Source organism: Chionomys nivalis, chromosome 1, assembly GCF_950005125.1.
Source record: "Chionomys nivalis chromosome 1, mChiNiv1.1, whole genome shotgun sequence".
In the NCBI taxonomy this organism is placed as follows: domain Eukaryota; kingdom Metazoa; phylum Chordata; class Mammalia; order Rodentia; family Cricetidae; genus Chionomys; species Chionomys nivalis.
The window spans coordinates 29,853,417-29,873,561 of NC_080086.1; the positions used below are offsets into that span (position 1 = coordinate 29,853,417).

The window sequence follows — 20,145 nt, forward strand, 5'->3', positions numbered from 1 at the left end:
GAGAAATCACCCACCATGTGCAGCTGGGTAAGAATCATGCTGTAGTGAGTCCCCACAGTACTGACCAGAGCCAGTTCACATGGCGGAGTTCCTTCTCTGATTTAGGGAAGTCTTTCTCACTCTCTGCCCTGTGGACTGTGGCTAAATTTGCATCTGCCCATGCCTGGCCCACTTCATAGCTACCTTGCAAGGTGGGGTAAGGAAAAAAGAAGCGCCCCCCCCATCTCTGCCTCCCTAATCATAGATTTATGGGCTCCTGAATTAAGTTGACTTTGTTTTTCTTCTTTCCCTTTCATAGGGTATGGCAGCTGGAGAGAACTGGCCAAGGCCCTGGCCAACAGGAACATTCCAGCTGTTGATCCCAATCTCCAATTCTATCGTCCCCAGAGGCTGAGCTTCAAGGTATGTGGCAGGTCCGGTCTTTTTTCTGGTCTCCTTGCTGCTCAATCAGTCAGGATCTTCAGTTGTCCTCGGTTGCTCCATGGCCATAAGGGAAATCTGTGTGCAGAGACTGCAGGGAGGGCTGTGCCGATATCTAGCTTGCCTTCCTCAAAGCCAGTGCTTCTCAGCCTTCCTAAAGCTGCGACCCTTCAAGACAGTTCCTCATGTTGCAGCGACCCCCATCCATAAAATCATTCTGTTGCTACCTCATAACCGTAATTTTGCTGCTGTTATGAATCGTATGTAACTATCTGACATGCAGGACATCTGATATACGACCCCTGTGAACGGGTCATTCTGCCCCCAGGGGTGGCGACCTACAGGTTGAGAACCATTGCTCAGAGCCCCAGTGGGCCTAGTTCTCTTGTTTCTGCTTTTACCACATTGTCCAAGCTATCCAAGTCTGAGCTGTTTCAGACATATGGCCCCCATCTCAAGACAACACATCCTAAAAGCTAGGCTTAGCGGTAGAGCCTTTGCCTAGCTTCTGTGAGGCCCTGGATTTCATTCCCATCTATTCTACCCCTAACTCCCCCCTGCCCCCGCCACACACACACACACACACACACACACACACACACACACACACACAGCATTCCCTGCATATTATTAACCAGCATATCCTGGAGACAGGACTGTTTCTGCTGACAGTGCCAGATACGTGGTGCCAGAGGTGATAACGGAGACAGATGCCCTTCCCTGCAAACAGCTGGGGTATGGTTTGTCATGGAGCATTTCCCTATAGTGTTTCTCAGGAGGTAGATTAGGGAAACTGGGGGCCATTCCAATTTGGAACCCCACCCCCGAAACAGCTGAGCCAAAACCAGATGTGGATCCTCCGAGCTGGGCGAGACCAGAGTCAGTCTGTAGACGGGTATGGTAGGGAGGACTTGGGGTGCCTTTGAGGGGTTCCCATTTGTTGAGATCAGTGACAAATCTGGATAGAACTTGGCGTGATGTTGGGGGAATAAGAAGTCGCAGCTCCTGTTCCAAGGGGGTCCAGAGTCAGGTTTTTTTCCTCATGGAGCAGGTTGAAAAATTCAGGAATGTGAGCAGACCTCCAGAGTGCATGTTGACAAGCCTGAGACAGTCTCCTCAGGGATATGGCGTAGATAATGAGTGAAAGTATCTCTTAGGTTGACAAGCCTCCTAGGGACAGGAGCTGTGTCCCATGACCCCCTGCTTCCCCAGAGGCATCTTCAAGGAGCCCCATATCCCGTCCTATCTCCATTTGTTTTTTTTAAAAATTATTTATTATGTACACAGTGTTCTGCCTGCACACCAGGAGAGGGCATGAGATCTCATTTCAGACAGTGGTGAGCCATCATGTGGTTGCTGGGAATTGAACTCAGGACCTTTGGAAGAGCAGCCAGTGCTCTTAACCGCTGAGCTATATCTCCAGCCCCTATCTCCAACTTTTTACCAATATATTCACCAACTTCATTTTTTATTCTTCTGATAGGACCAAGAAATTTCCCAAAGTAGGAATAGGAACAGTAGCTACTTGAAGTGGAACAAGCCTGTCCCCTGGCTTTCAGAGGTAAGGAACTCCGCCGATCCTGCTCTTTATACAGGCGTAACAGAGGAAACCCAGAGATCTAGAAAACTCTCTTGTGATTATTGCTGTACTGTATTAAAATGTTTTCCTCTGGGTTCATTAGATTTTCCTCCATTAGAGGAGCACAAACCTTTGCTGCAGGCCTACTGTGTGCCAGGCTCCGCCTTTCATCTCTCCTCAGCTGCTATCCCCTGTAAGGTGGTCTTATTGTTAGCTCAGCTCTCTGCCTAACACAGTCCACTCACGAGGAGGAAGGTTTATTTTGGCTGTGGTTGCCTGGCTTGTTGCTTTGGGCCTTTGTAGCATAGCCCATTGTGGTGGAGCTAGAGGAGCAGGATTCTAACTTGGGGTGACTGGGAGCAAAGAAAGAGGGGAAGGGGCTGGTCCTAATATTCCCTCCAGCAGCAGGACCTGGTTCCCTTGGGCTCTGCGTCTTAAAGCTCCCACTGGTCGCAGCAGTACTTCAGGCTGTGACCTGTGGGCATTTCAGGGACATTGTAGATCCAACCGGTGGTAACGGTCATTATCTTTACTTTGTAGGTTGGCAAACAGTGTCTGGGGAAGTTCCGTGTCTTTCATGGCCTTGCCAATCCCCAGTCTTAAAGATAACAACTTGCCCAAGAGTGCTCTCTTAGACTATTAAGTCCCATAAGATATTCCAAGAAAAAAGGAATCCATTGTGAAATAAACCTAAAAAAAAAAAAAAAAAAAATCAAAAGTCCACTGTGCAGGACAACTGTTCTTGGAAATTCACATTAACATATGAAAGATTCTGAGAAGTCCTGGGGAAATCTGTTTAGCTTGGTTTAGCTCAGCATGTCCCAGATTTATTTGCCTCTGAATTGCCTTTTCCATGAATGCATGTTAATATTCTGAGCTACCAAAGGAACATGCATTAGGAATCTGCTTCAGAGAACAGTTATTGTGGGACCCAAATCACAACCAGGTGCAGGAACTCAGAGGGGCGATCACTTGAGCCGGCGCAGCAGAGAAAACCCCAGCTGTCCTGATACTATTTACTAATAGGCATTGATAGTCTTTTCCATCCTAACTTCCTTCCTTCCCTCCCTCCCTCCCTCCTCCCTTCCTCCCTCCCTCCCTCCCTCCCTCCCTCCCTCCCTCCCTCCCTCCCTCCCTCCCTCCTCCCTTCCTTCCTTCCTTTCGTGAGCATGTACAAGTTATCTTGAGTACATGCTTGTACCAAAAACTCTAGAATATCACGGTACTTTGTGAAAATCCCATTTTATGTTGTGTTTAGAACCCAGAATCTCCATCTTGGAGCCTGTGTTAAAGACTCCTTTTCTTGGCTGTGTCGCGTGGGCCAGTCTATTGTCTTTAGTGTTCCTATTACAGACTGATCTTGCAGCTTGGGTGGTTTTATTTCTAACTCACCCACTCGAGGGCCAGAGAGAAGAGTCAGTGTTAGCTCCTCTGCTCTGTGAGACTGCCCTCTTAAAGCTCAGGGTGAGGATGGATTACAGTGCTGGCACACTTGTTCTCGCTGACATCATCAGGCATTGGAGATAGATTGCTGGGCCGTGCTTTAAAGATCAGGTGGTCCTGGGGATACAGCCTTCTCTCTAAGGACAGCTTGATTTGTTTTTCTTTTCTTTTCTTTCTTTCTTTCTTTCTTTCTTTCTTTCTTTCTTTCTTTCTTTCTTTCTTTCTTTCTTTCTTTCTTTCTTTCTTCCTGTCTGTCTTCTTTCTTTCTTTCTTTCTTTCTTTCTTTCTTTCTTTCTTTCTTTCTTTCTTTCTTTCTTTCTTTCTTTCTTTTAAATGTTGTTCCTTATTTTGCTCTTTCTTCCTTCCTCCCTCCGTTCCTCCCTCTCCCCCTCCCTCCCTTCCTTTCTTTTTTTCCAAGACAGGGTTTTTCTGTGTAACTACTCTGGCTGTCCTGGAACCACTCTGTGGACCAGGCTGGCCTCAAACTCATAGAAATCCATCCACCTCAGCCTCCCAAGTGCTGGGATTAAAGCATGCGCCACCACCATCTGGTTTCATGTTTATTTTTGAGACAGGGTCTCCTGTAGCCCAGGCTGGCCTTGAATTCACTGTATAGTTGAGAATGACTTATAATTCTTCCTGATTTTCTGCCTTCATCTCCCAAGTGCTAGGATTACAGGCACGTGCTACCACTTCTAGCGGATTCTCATTTGTGTGCTCTCTCTCTCTTTCTCTCTTTCTCTCTCTCTCTCTCAAGATAGAGTCTCAGGCTAGCATGAAATTTATGATCCTCCAGCCTCAACTTCCTGAAAACCGGGGGTTGTAGGCTTGTGCTACCACCACATCTCTCCTGGAATTGACTTTTGGGGTGGGGGGGGTCTTTGAGGAAAAGAGACCTTGGTTGGCTTGGAACTCACAGGGCCAGCCTCTGCCTACTGAGTGCTGGGGTTAAAGGCATATGCCATCACACCTGGCCAAGATTGACTGTTTTAAAGAGATAGTTGGTGTGGGAGGTCCTTTTAGTGGTAAATGCCAATGGATTTCATCTTTAAACGTTAAAAGACGTAAAACCCTCAATCTTTATAGCTCTTTAGGGAATCCCTGATTTCCTAGGCTGAGGCAATGAGTAACATCCTCTCCAGCCCAGCTGTCCCGTCCCTCCTGTGCCCAGCTCAGTGACTCTTAGATTAGGGTGGTCACCACTTGGTAGGCAGTGTGTCTGGGAAGTCACAGAGTTGGTGGAGAGCCTTGTTCTGAGTGAAAGAGGACTAAATGTAAAGATACTTCTTTGCTTTCCAGTTTCAGGCTTTGCCTGCCTGCTCTGAGGCCAGAGTCACTGGGAGAGGCAGCAGCCTTGGCTGCTGTCCTTGGTGTGTCCAAGAGGACTCCGCGGATTGGACAGCTGGGGCTGGGTGCATGGGGTAGCTGCCTGTAAAACTTCTGTGGAACCCTAGCAAACTCCAGTGCCAGACGCTTCATCTGTCGGTCAGTGTGCAGGGCCATGGGCACACTCGGTTTCCCTGAATCGTTCCCCCAAACAAAACTAGTTATCAGCAAGAGGCCTGATGAGCACAGCTGTCCTAGTGGCCACAGTGTCTGTGTCGCTGCACGACGTTGGGATAGGGTGCTCCTCATCTGTGGGCAGGAGCAGGGCATAGACCCAGGGTTCTCACTGTGTTGTGTTTCCAGCAATTAATCCAGTGCCCCATGCATTGTTTTAGGGTTTGTTTGTTTTTTGCTTTGTTTTGCCTTTTTTGTTTTTCCTGTTTTTTATTTTTTTTTTTGGTTTTTCGAGACAGGGTTTCTCTGTGGTTTTGGTTCCTGTCCTGGAACTAGATCTTATAGACCAGGCTGGTCTCGAACTTACAGCGATCCGCCTGCCTCTGCCTCCTGAGTGCTGGGATTAAAGGCATGCGCCACCACCGCCCGGCTGTTTTTTATTTTTTATTTTATTTTTTGAGACATGAAACCTAACGCTGCTTAGAGTTTATTTTAGCTTAAGATATGCTAGGACCCATAGTGATTCCTTGCCTCAGGGTTACAGGCTGTGACTCCACGCTCAGCTTGCTACTGTTTCTGTGGGGCACGGGTGAGTAGGGTCAGGAGGGCCAGGAGGGCCAGGAGCAAAGACAACTTTCAGGAATCAGTTCTCATCTTCCCCCTTATAGAGGCAGGATCTATTGTTTCTACTGCACAGTGTGCTCTAGGCAACTCTCCCCTCTCACAGTAGGACTGCCGGGATTCTCTACCTCCCCTCTCACAGTAGGACTGCCGGGATTCTCTACCTCCCCTCTCACAGTAGGACTGCCGGGATTCTCTACCTCCCTCTCACAGTAGGACTTCTGGGATTCTCTACCTCCCCTCTCACAGTAGGACTGCTGGCATTCTCTACCTCCCCTCTCACAGTAGGACTGCTGGCATTCTCTACCTCCCTCTCACAGTAGGACTTCTGGGATTCTCTACCTCCCCTCTCACAGTAGGACTGCTGGCATTCTCTATCTCCATCTCACAGTAGGACTGCTGGAATTCTCTACCTCCCTCTCACAGTAGGACTGCTGGGATTCTCTGCCTCCCCTCTCACAGTAGGACTGCCGGGATGGCAGACATGATCCACAATACCAGTTGGTTTATGTGGTGAAGATGGAACTCAGGGTGTTGGCTTGTGGGGCAAACGCTTTATTTACCACTGAGGCATCTTCGTGGTCCTTGTTACTGCTTTTAAAAGTAGAATTTTGGAAAGAGACCTGATGGTGCATATCAGTAATCCCAGCACTTGGGAATATGAGGCAGGTGGATCACTTTGGGTTTGAGAATATCTAGGCTGTTGTTGGGGGAGAGAGGCTTGTCGGTTCCCAGCCGCCCGGCTGCTCAGCCCTGAAATAATCACACAGAAACTGTATTAACTAAAACACTGCTTGACCCATTAGCGCTAACTTCTTTTTTTTTTAATATTTATTTATTTATTTATTTATTTATTTATTTATTATGTATACAATAGTCTATCTGTATGTATGTCTGCCGGCCAGAAGAGGGCACCAGACCTTATTACAGATGGTTGTGAGCCACCATGTGGTTGCTGGGAATTGAACTCAGAACCTTTGGAAGAGCAGGCAGTGCTCTTAACCACTGAGCCATCTCTCCAGCCCCTAGCGCTAACTTCTTATTGGCTAACTCTTACATTAATTTAACCCATTTCTATTAATCTGTATATCGCCACATGGCAGTGGCTTACTGGCAAAGTTTCAGCATGTCTGACTCTGGCGGCAATGACATCTCTTAACTCCGCCCTTCTTTCTCCCAGCATTCAGTTCAGTCCTTCCCGCCTACCTAAGTTCTGCCCTATCAACGGGCCAAGGCAGTTTCTTTATCCATTAATGGTAATCACAGCACACAGAGGGGACTCCCACATCAGGCTACATGTTGAGACCTTGTCTCAAAAAACAAAATAAAACAACAACAAAAAATGTTATGAGATCTAGTTCATATTCCTTACACGTCACTCACTCATACAGTGTGCAACCCAGTAGCTTCTGTTTTATTGACAGAGTTGTGCTTTGTTGAAGACTCCGCATCTTGCTGACTGTCTGTCGGTGGTAGATTATTGCTTGGAATTTGTGAGGCCTGAGATAACAATTCATACAGATAGATAAGGAAACCAGGGCTGAGAATGTATGTAGATCAGTTGGGAGAGGACTTGCCTGCGTTCAGTCCGCAGCTCTGTATAAATTGGGCGTGGTGATGCACACCTGTAATCTCAGGAAGTGGAGGCAGGAGGATCATCGCTGGCTACATAACAAGTGTGAAAACGGCCTGAGCTATATGAGACATTATGCCATAAAAGGAAAAGAAAGCCCTGCATCCCCGGCCATACCCTGTCACCACACTCTCGTCCCAGCCTTAGGTACAGAGCTATTGGCTTTATACATTTTTTAATTTTATGTGTGTGCGTGTTTTGCTTAATGTATGTTTGGACATCATATGTGTTCCTGGTGCCCATGGAGGACAGAAGAGGGTGTCTTCTCCCCAGATCTGGAGTTATAGGTGGTTATTAGCCACGGTGTGAGTGCCGGGAACTGAACCCATGTCCTCTGTAAGAGAAAAGTTGTTTACTTCCTGGCTCTACATTTGGCTGTCCCAGATATGGTATAAAAATGGAATCATGAGATGAGTCCCAATGGGCCTGGCTTCTGTCACTCCTATGAGGTTTGCAGAGTTCAGCCACGAGGTAATACGACATTTTGTAGTGGTGCAGGATGGCATCTCATGGAAAAGCCATACCTTAAGACTTCTCTGGCTGAGACCGCAGGGATGAGTTATTGCTCATGTGTCACGCTTGTAACTAGGAACAATGTTACAGGGTCCAAGACACCCTCAGAGACTGTCTTGGTCCTACCAAAGTGGCCTTTGGTGATGTAGTGGCGATATGAGTTCTAGACCACCGAGGGGGAACATTCTAGATGGCAGCACCAGCTCCCTGGCTTGCAGGGCACAGCTGCCCATCACTTAGTCATCTGCTGGTCTTCTTCCTTGGCTTGGGCCGACACATTGGCTCCTCCCTCTGCTTGGCTGTCACGGAGCAGAAGTTCCTGGGAGGACGGAGACAGGGAGAGCTATTCGCCTTTTATTTTCCCTTCCTCTTTTGGCGGACAGATTGTTGCTGATCCGGGGCCACCTTGACTAGTGCTGCTGTGAACCCTTGTGTGAGCCTTGCTGTGGGTTGGGCTCTCTGATTTCCAAGCCCAGATCACCATCATTGCAGTTTCTCTCACCTCTTCCTCACTTTGGTCACATGGTGACACACCTCTAGCATGTCAGTTCCCTATGAACCTTCTGTATGAGTGGGGAAGCTCCACCCGTCAGGCTCCACAGAATGGCCTCCAGCCTTCCTCAAGCTCCAGAATGGCCCTTTTCTTTCTAGCATCACGAGCCCCTTCCTTCCACAAGGAGCATTGTCCACTCAAGAGTAGGTCAGAGGTTAGGAGTGTAATTTATTGGTAGTGTTTGTCGCACTGGCATGAGACCCTAGATTCCATTCCCAGCACTATCTTAGAAAAAGTGGGGAGGAGTAGATCAAATTGTTCCGAACACTGCCCAGGAACCCGGTGTGTAGGAACCAGTGTGATTGGCTGCACACTGAGATCAGGTAAGGCCTCACCAGTTCCAAGCCAACCCACCCATCAAGTGTGCTGGGCTTTTGACAGAACAGCGGCTCCAGCAAGGGTCAGCCAGTGCCCACAGCCACGGCAACTGATCTCTCCGGTCCCTCTGTCCTTCTGCAACAGCTCCAAACACGGGTGACACCATTGTACACACCTGAAGTCTTGATTTTTGATTTGAGTGCCCCCCCTTCCCTTTCTCCCCTCCTCCCTCCCTCTCTGTCTTCTCCCCAGACGCTACACCCCTGAGCTGTACTCCGCTCTCTTTCGGCTAACTGCACAGTGAACATGTGACCTGGTACTCAGTGGCAGATTTTATTCCTCTGAATTCAGCTTCTGCGATCATCCGTCCGTTCAGATAATTCAGATGTGGTGGGACACGGCAGCGGGAGCTGTTAGCTCTTCCCAGGGCAGGCAAAGAGGGCCTCAGAAGTATCTGAGAAAGCTTGAAGAATAGATAGGAGCCTGCCATGTGGGGAAGAAAGCATGGGGCCTGATCAGGAAAAGTATTTGAGAGAGTGTGGGAAGTCGGGAGCTGCATGGTTTGGGGCAAAGGTTGGGAGTTAGATGTGGGTAGGTATGGCAGGGAGGGTACGATGTATGGTGAGGGCCGGGAAGGCAGGTCAGTCATAAAGATCACAGTGAGGTTTTATTCTGCAGTCACCTCAAGTGTTCAGCTGCGGAGTGACTTGCTCCATCACACCATCCGAGCTGCTCCAGAACGTTCCTGGAGGCAGTAAGAGGACTCAGAACTGGAGAGACTCTGTCATCCACTTAGGCCACATGCCACGCTGCTGGCCTGGCAAGCCCGTAAAGCTGGGCAGAGGTGGAGTTGGAAGGGGAAGCAGTGGACAGGCCTTGCTCTTCTTAAATACTCCCTTCTGCCCCCTCCGTCTCCACGGGGTAATTACTGTGTGTTCTCTCAGGGAGTCATTTCCTGAGCCCCGATATCCTCCCTTTTAAATGAGTCTATCCAATAGATACTTTCTTCCCTACAGCTAAATGCAGGTTCCAAACCATCACAACTACGGTTTGGAGGAGGAAATCCTCCCCTTCCCAGCCTTTTGTTTTTGCTAGGCAAGGGAGAGGGGCCGCAGCCGAGGCTGTGCCTGAGTGCCACAGCCTTGCTAGTTCAGAGTCCCTACGATGGAGTAACACAAACTCTGGATGGTGCTGTCAATGTGGGTCTCCAAGACACCCCCACAATCAGAGGTTGGGGACAAAGGTCTGAGAGAGCCAAATGTTGGGTGAGGTGTACCCCAAAGAAAGGGCTAATAAATAATCTCACTCACGCTTGGTCTGCCCTGCTGACTTTCCATAGTACCTCAGACTCCTGTGCCAAGACCGCCTGGGGAGGAGCCGTGGGGGTTGGTGTCTACCTGCCCTCAGGTCAAGCTGCTTTCAGGCCAAACCCATTTTCAGGCCTAGCCTGGCCTCCTGGCTCCAGGCTTCACACTGCAGACCTCTCTGGTAACTGTGTTCCCCCTTTGTTCCCTTACTCTTTTGGGGACCAGAGTTCTCTGACCTGGAGGTCTCTTGGGGGAGGGCTAAAAAGCAGGCCACTTGGAGGAGACAACTGATTCTTTGAAGCTGGACTTGAGGAATTTCCTCAGAAGCAGCATAATGTCCTCATTCTTCCCTTCTTCGAAGTCACAACCCACCTCCCACCTACCGGCCCACACACTTTCTCGCCCACCCCAGCCCCCTTCTTGTATCCCTATGAGCGATGGCTACTTCCCAAGTGTCGACTCAGCTCGTGTGCCTCCAGGTCAGAGACGGACAAGCTAGCCTCTGTCTTCAGGGGCCAGCACTGGGACCGTGTCCGTGAAACCTTGCCGGTCATGGCAGCCTAACGTAGACCTTCAGCATTCCTGTTTCCACAAAGCCCTTTTTAAGAAGAATTGTGTATTGGGGGTGTACATGTGTGCTGGTGCTCGTGGGATCCAGAAGACAACCTCTGGTGTCTTCTTCAGGTTCTGAGATAAGATCTCATTAGCCTGGGGCTTGCCCACTTAGGACTAGGCTGGCTGGTTGTCTCTAGGGATCCTCTGTCTCCCCATCCCCACCTTCGGATTCCAGGCTCTCACCAGCCTTTTCAGAGACTTGTGCTCCTGTGGCAAGGTTGTATTAACTGAGCCGTCTTCCCAGTAGCTCATCCTGCATCACTGCACGGAGGACCCAAAACGAGTCCTTCGGTCTGGGTGCCTGTTCTGCTTCTGCCCACTTTTTTCTCAAGAGTGACTCAGATTTTGGATCGAACACGCTCCAATTAGGGTGGCGGGGCAGGTCAGGACCTGTTTGTGTGTATGGATGAGGCGCCATGCGGAATGCGCTCAGCTCTGGCGAAGGACTGGAGTAATTTGAAACTGTGGCTCAGCTGGGACCATATCCCTGCTTCTCTTCGCTTCCTAAACATAGCCCCTCACTCACCTGGAGTATGGCTGTTGACTATGGCCTGTCTTTGGCAAGAACCTTTGCTCCAGGTCTAGGCCTGTCCCCCTCCAATGCCACAGCCGAGAGGGACAGAGAACGGGCAGACACTTCTGTTTCTGCCAACTCAGTGCTGCCAGGAACCTGTGAGCTACAGGAGGCCCTGGTGCTGCAAGACCCGGAGGGGTCCCAGATGTTGCCACAGTCTTACTCAGCTGCTTCCCCCAGCCAGAATGTGAACACCACTATGCAGATAAGGTTTCCTGCCTGTCAGACTGCTGCAGGGCCTTCCATGAGGAACGGGGGAGGCGGGACGGGCGCAAGCCCTTCTTAGTTCCTTCTGTTGCTTCTGCCATTTTGTCCCTGTTGTGCTCCTTGTGCCCGCACCTGTGGGATGCAAGGCAGCTCCCTGCCTGCCTGGAAGGAACGAGGAATGTGTTGTGTGTATCCGCAGGCATATGTGACCCATCCATCGAGTCAACCAGCCGGCTGTTGTTAGCTTTCCGTCATGCCTGAGATAACCAACTCAAAGCGGGAAGGATTGCTTTGGCTCACAGTTTCAGAGGTTCAGTCCTAGGCTTGCTTGGCCCAGTTGCTTTGGGCTTCTGGCTGCTGAGTACATCATGGTAGCAAAGGACTGGAAAGTCAAGTAAGACAAAATAGCCAGGACCCCGGTATCCCCTTCAGGGGCACAGCCTAGTGACCTAACTGTGCCCTGCTAGATTCCCCACCTCCTAAAGGTTTTGCCATCTCCCAGAAACACCATGGGCTGGGAACCAAGCCGTCCATGGAATATCCGAGAAGCACTGTGCCCACCTGCTTGCTCTGCTCCAGGGCTGAGCACAGGCCTCTGCTGCTTGCTCATCGTCCCTTCTCCTCCTGTGCACAGTTCCGGGGACATGCCAACCTGCATGTGTTTGAGGACTGGTGTGGCAGCTCCATCCAGCAGCTCAGGAGGAACCTGCACTTCCCGCTGTACCCCCACGTAAGTGCCTGCGGGGGTGTCTGCCCACCATCCCAGACCATCTGTGTCCCCTCCACCTCATCCCTCCCACCTGCCTCCTTCCCTGCCCCTTCTCAGCCCATTGCAATCTCTACTATTCCTTCGGTCTCGTGGGCCCCCTCATCCTCTGTTTAGAATATCTTGTCTTCTCCCTCCCCGAGGCTCCTGCAGCCTGGCATTCAGTGTAGGCTCTCTTGGTATTTATCCAGGGCCAACATGTACAGGTGTGCAAGTAGTGCATTACACAAGGTCACCCGGACCAAGAACTGAGTGAGACCTGACATTTATCGTGAACGCCACACGCTGTGCCACACCCCTGGTCTCTCATCTCCTGTTCCCCTCCTGGTCTTCCCACCAGTCTTGAGTAGCTCCGACTCAAATCCCTTAAATTCTTCTTCCTGATTCTGAGTAACAGTTCATCTTTCTCGACATAGATCCGCACAACCCTGAGGAAGCTGGCTGTGTCCCCCAAGTGGACCAACTATGGTCTCCGCATATTTGGCTACCTGCACCCTTTTACTGATGGTGAGGCAGCCCCAAAGCCTCATCCTTCTTCCTGCTCTTGAGTACTTCAGGAAGGTCCTAGAAACATATGCTCAAGCTAGGAAATACGTCACATTGAGTCCCTGTTAGCCCATCATCAAGGGAGAGGGGAAACCGAGGCATGGTGAACTCTCACCCAATAGCTTCAGGCTGCCGCCTCCCTCCCTCTCTTGCAGCTGGAACTGGCTGGTCTCCATAAGTCCTTCTCCATCTTCATATTACTACCCCAGAATGTAGAGTCCCCCCATAGGCAAAGGTGGGAGGCAGCCAGGCGCCATGAGTGAAGGGAATTAACGCCCAGGCATAATGTAGGCGTTCAGCCCTGGTGCCAGGGCCCTCCTTGACTCACCCAGATACTCTGCCGTTGCCAGGAAAGATCCAGTTTGCCATTGCTGCTGATGACAATGCCGAATTCTGGCTGAGTCATGATGACCAGGTCTCGGGCCTTCAGCTTCTGGCCAGTGTGGGCAAGGTAGGGTCAGCTCAGCCCCTGATTCTCACTGATCCCTGGAGGCAGTAGGTCTTGTAGTACATGAGACTACAGGGGCCTCCTTAGCCATTAGCACTGCCCTCTTGAAGAAGGGACAGAAGCCACGCATGGTGCTCCACCCTATATTGCAAAGGGCTGAGTGGGGATCCGGCCACATCTATCTTTTGGGTTCCACTGTCCCTCAGCCCCATGCTGAAGATTCACGCTGCGCTGGTTGTCTATGGGAAGTGGGGCGGATGTGTGTTGGCCAGCGGTCCTCCCTAACTCCGCCTTCTGTTTCTCTCACCTCTCCTCTTCCTTTCCTCTGTCTTCTCTCCTTCCCTCTCCCTTTTTCCCTCCCCTCTCCACACACTTCTAGACAGGAAAGGAATGGACAGCCCCCGGAGAGTTTGGGAAATTTCAGAGTCAAATTTCCAAGCCAGTGAGGTGAGTAGGGGAGGGGTCACTGCAGTACCAGGCTGACCAGCATGAGAGAGCTGGGAGGGCCTCTCCTCACCCTCTCCACCGGCTTGCGGCTCAGGGTTCCTGTGCCCGAGCATCCACATGGTCTGCCTACACAGAAGCTGTCTGCTGTGTCCTTCCTTATTTTATAAATTTTTTTTAGATTCTTTTTTGTTGTTGTTTTGTTTGTTTTTTATTTTTTCGAGACAAAGTTTCTCTGTAGCTTTGGAGCCTGTCCTGGAACTAACTCTTATAGTCGAGGCTGGCCTCGAACTCACAGAGTTCCGCCTGCCTCTGCCTCCCGAGTGCTGGGATTAAAGATATGTGCCACCACTTCCTGGCTAGATTTTTTTTTTTTTTAATGAGTATGTTTTGCCTACACGCATATGGGTGTGCCATGTGCGGGCCTGGCACCCTCAGAGGACAGAGGGATTATCTGGAGCTGGTTTTACAGGTGGTCATAGGCTGCCACGTGGGTGGTGGGTGCTGGGAACCGAGCACTGGTCCTCTGCAAGAGCAGTGCTCACTCTTGTAAGCTATCTCTCCAGACGCCTTCCTCATTTTAGATGAGGCCACTCAAGCCCAGGGAAGATTTGTGACTGATGGAAGCCACACATACATTGAGTGGCACTCAAGGTCTCCTTTCTTCCCGTCCTTGCCTTCCCATTTTCTCCAGACTTTGAAATGCTCTCACACATAAAGACAGTCTCGTGGTTGTTCTGGGACTTAAGAGAGGGATCCTGACAGGGAACTGGAAGGATGCCTTTGAAGTGATCTGGGTACATCAGTGGAGCTTGAATCTAGTCCAGCTTCAGCCCGCCACCTGGTGGCTGGTACAGCCACAGGCTGAGCCGACCTAGCTTGCAAACAGCCCTTGCTTTGTGCCAGCACTAGTGAGCATTCTGAGTTCTCTCAGTGATGGCGTGGACGCTAAAGCAAGGCTGCCTGGTCCAAATTCCAGCACTGCTTACTACCTGGTGACGTTGGGCAAGTTACTGAAGATTATGGGGCCTCTTCCTGACAGCCACGGAGGGTCAGTCAAAGCACCGACCCTCTTGTGGCTCTTGTGTACAGTAGCTGCTCCCAAAGGCCTATTGCACTGGGTCCCCAACTGACTTGTGAACTACTTATACTTGGCTTTGCAGAAAGAAAGCCAAGGTCAGCTGTCAGGGTGCATGGGGGATAGTTAAAGGACAAGCTCTTGGGAAGAGAAAAGAGCATCAGGGAGCTTACAGGTGGGAGAGGTGGACGAGGGGACCAGCTGAGGAGAAGCACGTTTCCTGTCTCCTTCTGCCAGCTTATCAGCCTCCCTCAGGTACTACTTTGAGGTGCTGCACAAACAGAATGATGAGGGCACCGATCACGTGGAGATTGCGGTGAGTGACTTCATCATCCCATCCCCCTACCCCCTCCTCCCTGCACCCCACACGCCTTTCCCAGCATTCCCTTCCCCATAGCTCTTGAACGCTGTCCCAAATCCAGTGTCCTCCAACGTCTGTGCCCTTCCTCTAATTCTAGTGGAGACGGAATGACCCTGGAGCCAAGTTCACCATCATTGAGTCCCCCTCCTTGTCCCTCTTCACAAGTGAGTAGGCTCTGCCTGCCTGGAAGCACATGCCACTCCATTCAGGAGGATGTGGCCCTGGGTGAGGTTGGAGGGGCGGAGAGAAGTTCTGCTACTTAGAACACGTGTATGAAGAAGATCCGGAGAGGATAAAAGCTCGAGGCACCTTTCAGTGAGGGGGCCTTTACTCTCTAGAGTCAGAGGTCCGTTTAAGAACATGCGAGGCACAGATGTGGTGGTTTCATATTTGTTGTTTTGGTTTTTTGAAACAGGGTTCTCTCTGTGTAGCCTTGGCAGTCCTGGAACTCCGAGATCTGCCTGCACTAGGATCTGCGGCAGGAGGATCACATATTCAAGGCTATCATATGGAGACTTAAAGATAGACACAGAGCGAGAAATATGTTCAGTGTACAATATATGTGTATCTAAAAAAATTAAATATAAAAAAGAAAAAAGAATAATACAAACAAAGAGAACCTGCTAGAGCCCTCATCTCTGAAAAATGCCCTTGCCCACCTATGCCTAACATTTTGAATAAAACTACAAGGGACTCTGGGACCATGGGGCTCACTTGAGGTTGACAGTTGATGGACAGCAGACTCGGCATGTTGCATGTGTTTATTTGTGCATACATATACATATGTATGTGTATATATGAATGTCACAATAATAATCAAAGACAAAGAGGGTATTAGTTTGAGAGTGGAGGTCTTGGGAGGCCTGAAGGGAGAAACGGGAAGGGAGAAAGCAATGTAATTCTTCTATAATTAAATATGTATTTTTAGCCAGTGGTAGTGGCACATGACTTTAATCCCAGCACTCAGGAGGCAGAGGCAGAGGCAGGAGGAGCCCTGTGAGTTCGAGGCTAGCCTGGTCTCCAGAGCTGCTGGGGACCAGCTCCAGCAGAGGTCAGGACTTTGAGAAGAGTGGATGTAGCAGGTGATATAAAGAAGCTGCACCAGACAGCAATTTGAATCATTTTCTGAGCCTCTAGGAATATATTATTTATCATTGCACTTGGGAGGTCACCTACAGGAGAGAATATGTGTATATCTCTCTCTTCCCAGGGCCACATAGTTTATTTTTATATCTTACAATATTAATCTATATTTGCATTGCAAAAATATCTAATATGTGACTATTTTCCCAACATGAATAAACGCATCCTAAAATTATAAAATAATTGTAATCATAAAATCCAATGATCACAGATCCAGGAGCAAGTAAACAAAATTTAACTAAGCAGAGGAGGAGAGGCCTTTAATATTCTCTCATGGCTAGACAGTTTAGAACCTAAAAGGGTGATTTTTAACTTGTAATAAGCAAAGCAAAAATTTTTATCAAATTATACTAGAATCTATTTTAAAACTTTATATATGTCCTTATTTATATAACAAATATAATTTCTACAATATTCTTGTCTTTTATTTTTATAATCTCTTCATGATTAACTTACAATGTAAAATCATATCCTTTTGTCTTGATTTTTAGTATTTAAATTTGCATTTTATATTTATAAAAGCATTAATACCTTCACTACAAAGTAAGCAGAAAATGTTCCCAAACTCATCCGTGATTTTGTTCTTTCCCCATCTCTGGAGACTAGCTAGAACATCCTGTTCAGCCATTTCACCCATACTGATACTTTTAAATGTGTAGGGTCTGTTTTTTTTTTTTTAAATAAGTTTATTTATCTTATTCCCTTTCCCAAGCCATCTCAGACTATTTATATTTTGAGGACAAAAGGAAGCAAGTCAGTAAATCCAGAGACCACTGTACAAATTATTTCATTTTTGAGTACTAAAACTAACGGAGGAAGTGGGCTGTCTCCACTCAACCAGAAACCGGAACTCCGTCGCGCAGCTTCTTCTGCCAAGCAGCAATTGTGCAGTCTCTTTAGCTGATGCTGAGTGGCACCACCACAGAGTGAGTTCTAGGAATCAGGACTGTTGCACAGAGAAACCCTGTTTCCAAAAAAAAAAAAAAAAAAAAGTATGTTTTTAAAAAAAGGTTGACAAATAGATCCAGTCTTTTTGTACTATGGCTCTTACTCAGTCAAGACCACGAAGAAAAATTATCATCTCCTTTTTTTTTTTTTTCCCCAAGACAGAGTTTCTTTGTGTAGTCCTCCCTGTCCTGGAACTCAGTGGCCTCAAACTCAGAGATCCACCTGCCTCTGACTCCTGAGTGCTGAGATTAAAGGTGTGTGCCACCACAGCCCAGCTCAAAACTGTCGTCTTCTTTAAATTTGCAGAATGTAAACTTTTCGGTTCTTTTCACTGTTTATCATTGTCTCGGCATGACTGGTACTCCACGGCCCCACTAAAAAGTAAAAATGACTATGCTTGGTGGGTACACCCTATAATCTCAGCACTCAGGAAGCTGATGTCAGAGGATCTTGAGTTCAAGGCCAGCATGCTCTACACATCAAGCCTCTGGCTCAAGAAAAAAAAATTGAAAACAAATAAAAATGTTGAGCCAGGTGGTAGTGGCGCACATCTTTAACACCAGCATTCGGGAGTCAGAGGCACACAGATCTCTAAGTTCAAGGCCGACCTGGTCTCCAGAGTGAGTTTCAGGACAGCAAGGGCTACACAGAGAAACTCTTGTCTCAAAAAACCACCACCACCATCACCACCACTACTACTACTACTACTAATAATAATAGTCAGAGCTGGGTTGTGACTTGGTAGTAGAACACCTGCATAGCATGTACAATACCCTGGTTTTCACCCCCAGTTCAGAAAAAAGTTAAAATTAAAAAGTGACATCTTCAGCAGGTGGTGTTCGCACACGCCTTTAATCCCAGCACTCAAGGCAGAGGCAGAGGCAGGTGGGTCTTTGTGAGTTCAAGGCCAGTGTGGTCTACAAAGCAAGTTCCAGGACAGACAAGACTGTTACACAGAGAAACCCTATCTTGAAAAACAAAACAAAACAAGCACTTACTGCTCCTCAGAGACTGAGTTTAGTTCTCAGCATGCTTATCAGGTCGGGCACGGTTAACACCACCAGAGCCAAGAGATGGGATGCCCTCTTCTGGCCTTCTCAGGCATCTGCCCATATGGCATACATTCACATGGACAGACATACAAACATATAAATAAAAGTAAAAATAAGTCTTGGGCCAGATGTAGTGGCAAATGCCTTTAATCTCAGCACTCAAGAGCCAGAGGTAGGGAGATCTGTGAGTTTAAGGCCATCCTGGTTTATATAGTGAGGTAAAGAATAGTCAGGGCTACATGGCGAGACCCTGTCTCAAGAACCAAAACACTTATTTAGAAAGATTAAACTTTGGCTGAATATTTGATGTTGTAGAATATGGATCATCTTCCAGTTTTTTTCAAGTAATCAATATTGTATGTGTATGCATGTGTGTGTACATGCGTGTGTGTGCCAGAGAAGGTGTCAGGTGTCCTGCTCTATTGCTCCCACTTGATCCCCGGAAGACGGTCTCTCAGTGGAACTGAAGCTCACTGTTTTGGCTATGCTGGCTGGCGAGTGAGTCCCTGGGAACTACCTATTTTTGTTCCACAGCACTGGGGCTACAGGCGATGCCCAGCTTTTATGTGGATTCTGAGATTCAAAGTCATGTTTGTGAAGCAGACATGCTTACTCACTGAGGCATATCCTCAGCCCCTTGGTCAGTATTTTAATTTTATAATCACCAATGCTGAGAGCCCTGCTTTCAGCATATATAAGTGGTACAAACTAGAAGTTATGTTAAGGGTCATTTTGGAAATTCTTTCCTAATTCTAAGCCAAAATTCACTTGACAGCTTTTCAAAATGCTGGCATTCCTGTTTCCTATCATTGGTCTGTTATGTTTCTATAAGAGCATCAAACTTCACATGTACCTTAAAAACACCATTTCATAGCATACAAAAGTCTTGAACCTGAGCCATGCTGTTTCAGGGATTGCCCACTGACATTGCTAGGAGTGTGGCTGAGTGCATTATTGTATGTTCAGAACCAAGGCCAGTGTTTTGTAGTACAACCAGAGACCTTTTACTATTGACACAGGTTTTCATAACCCCTACCTGGTTACACCGCTCGGTGTGAGCGCATGACCACCAGCTTAAGCTGTGGGCTGGAGAAGGGAGGTGGTGTGAGCAGACTTGGGTCTGAGCCCCAGTGGTTGTGATAAACAGTACTGTAGTTGGTGGGGAGGACAGACAGAGGAGGACCTCTGTAGTGCTGTGGATGCCTGGTGGAGCCTAGCTCGCCATGTTCACATGGTGCTCACAGATGGTACATGAGAGGCTCCCCACCCTAGAGGTTGGAACTAGATCACATGGGTGGTAACATCTGTTCGTCTTACCAGAGAAGTCTTAGGTTCAAACCCCAGCACTGCCGTGAATACCCAGGAAGTACTATGTAAGTGTAGTCTAAGTGAAAGTAAATAATATGGCTGACTGTAGATTTCTGTCAAGTCAGCAGTAAAGTGTTGCATAATTAAACGAGGTCCACAGAGTCCATAATAAAGGATAACAAATGTTTATTGGGGATCATTCACAATAGAAGGCCACTGCATTCCTCTGCTCTGTGGGCACTGGGGTTGCAAACCAAATTCTGGTAGCCAACCATGCAAAAGAAAAAAGAGAGGGGTGAGCACACTTCCTGTCTGTGCTTATAGTCCCTCAGACCACGCCCTAATGTGCTGGTATCTAAAAGGCTATTGGCTGAATGAATTCCCACACCACCTCCCCTTTTTGTCTAAATAAGAGGGTTCTAAACCTAAAACAAAACTATACAATAAGTATAGCTCAATTGGTAGAGCTTGAGACTCTTAATGTCAGGGTCATGGTTCGAGCTCCAGGCAAGAGTGGTTTCTTGCCCAAACAGCTAGCCTTGTCACATTGAAGGCAAATTCCATAATGAGTTTCTTTAGTGCCCATCAGCCTCTCTAAAGGAATTGGTACTGCCAGAAGCAGACATGTCTCACTGTTGAGAAAAGTCTAAGTTCTTAAAACATTTTAAATGCCATATTCTGTAGGTCTTAGAAAGGTTTAAAGAATACCTATCCATCTGAAATATATCTCTGACATCTAGTAGAAAACCTAACATGACTCAGTTTGAC

General features: G+C 48.2%; 1 protein-coding gene across 1 annotated transcript in view; it reads left to right on the plus strand.

Annotated features, from left to right (window-relative positions):
- The window catches only part of B4galnt3 (beta-1,4-N-acetyl-galactosaminyltransferase 3), a 102,335-nt gene that overhangs the window by 66,245 nt on the left and 15,945 nt on the right, over nucleotides 1-20,145 (plus strand). Inside the window, exons 2-9 of the mRNA XM_057782833.1 lie at nucleotides 299-402; nucleotides 1,904-1,981; nucleotides 11,918-12,013; nucleotides 12,466-12,556; nucleotides 12,946-13,046; nucleotides 13,423-13,490; nucleotides 14,803-14,881; nucleotides 15,024-15,090. Of these exons, the coding sequence (XP_057638816.1) occupies nucleotides 299-402; nucleotides 1,904-1,981; nucleotides 11,918-12,013; nucleotides 12,466-12,556; nucleotides 12,946-13,046; nucleotides 13,423-13,490; nucleotides 14,803-14,881; nucleotides 15,024-15,090 (684 nt within the window). The remainder of the gene's footprint in view (nucleotides 1-298; nucleotides 403-1,903; nucleotides 1,982-11,917; nucleotides 12,014-12,465; nucleotides 12,557-12,945; nucleotides 13,047-13,422; nucleotides 13,491-14,802; nucleotides 14,882-15,023; nucleotides 15,091-20,145) is intronic.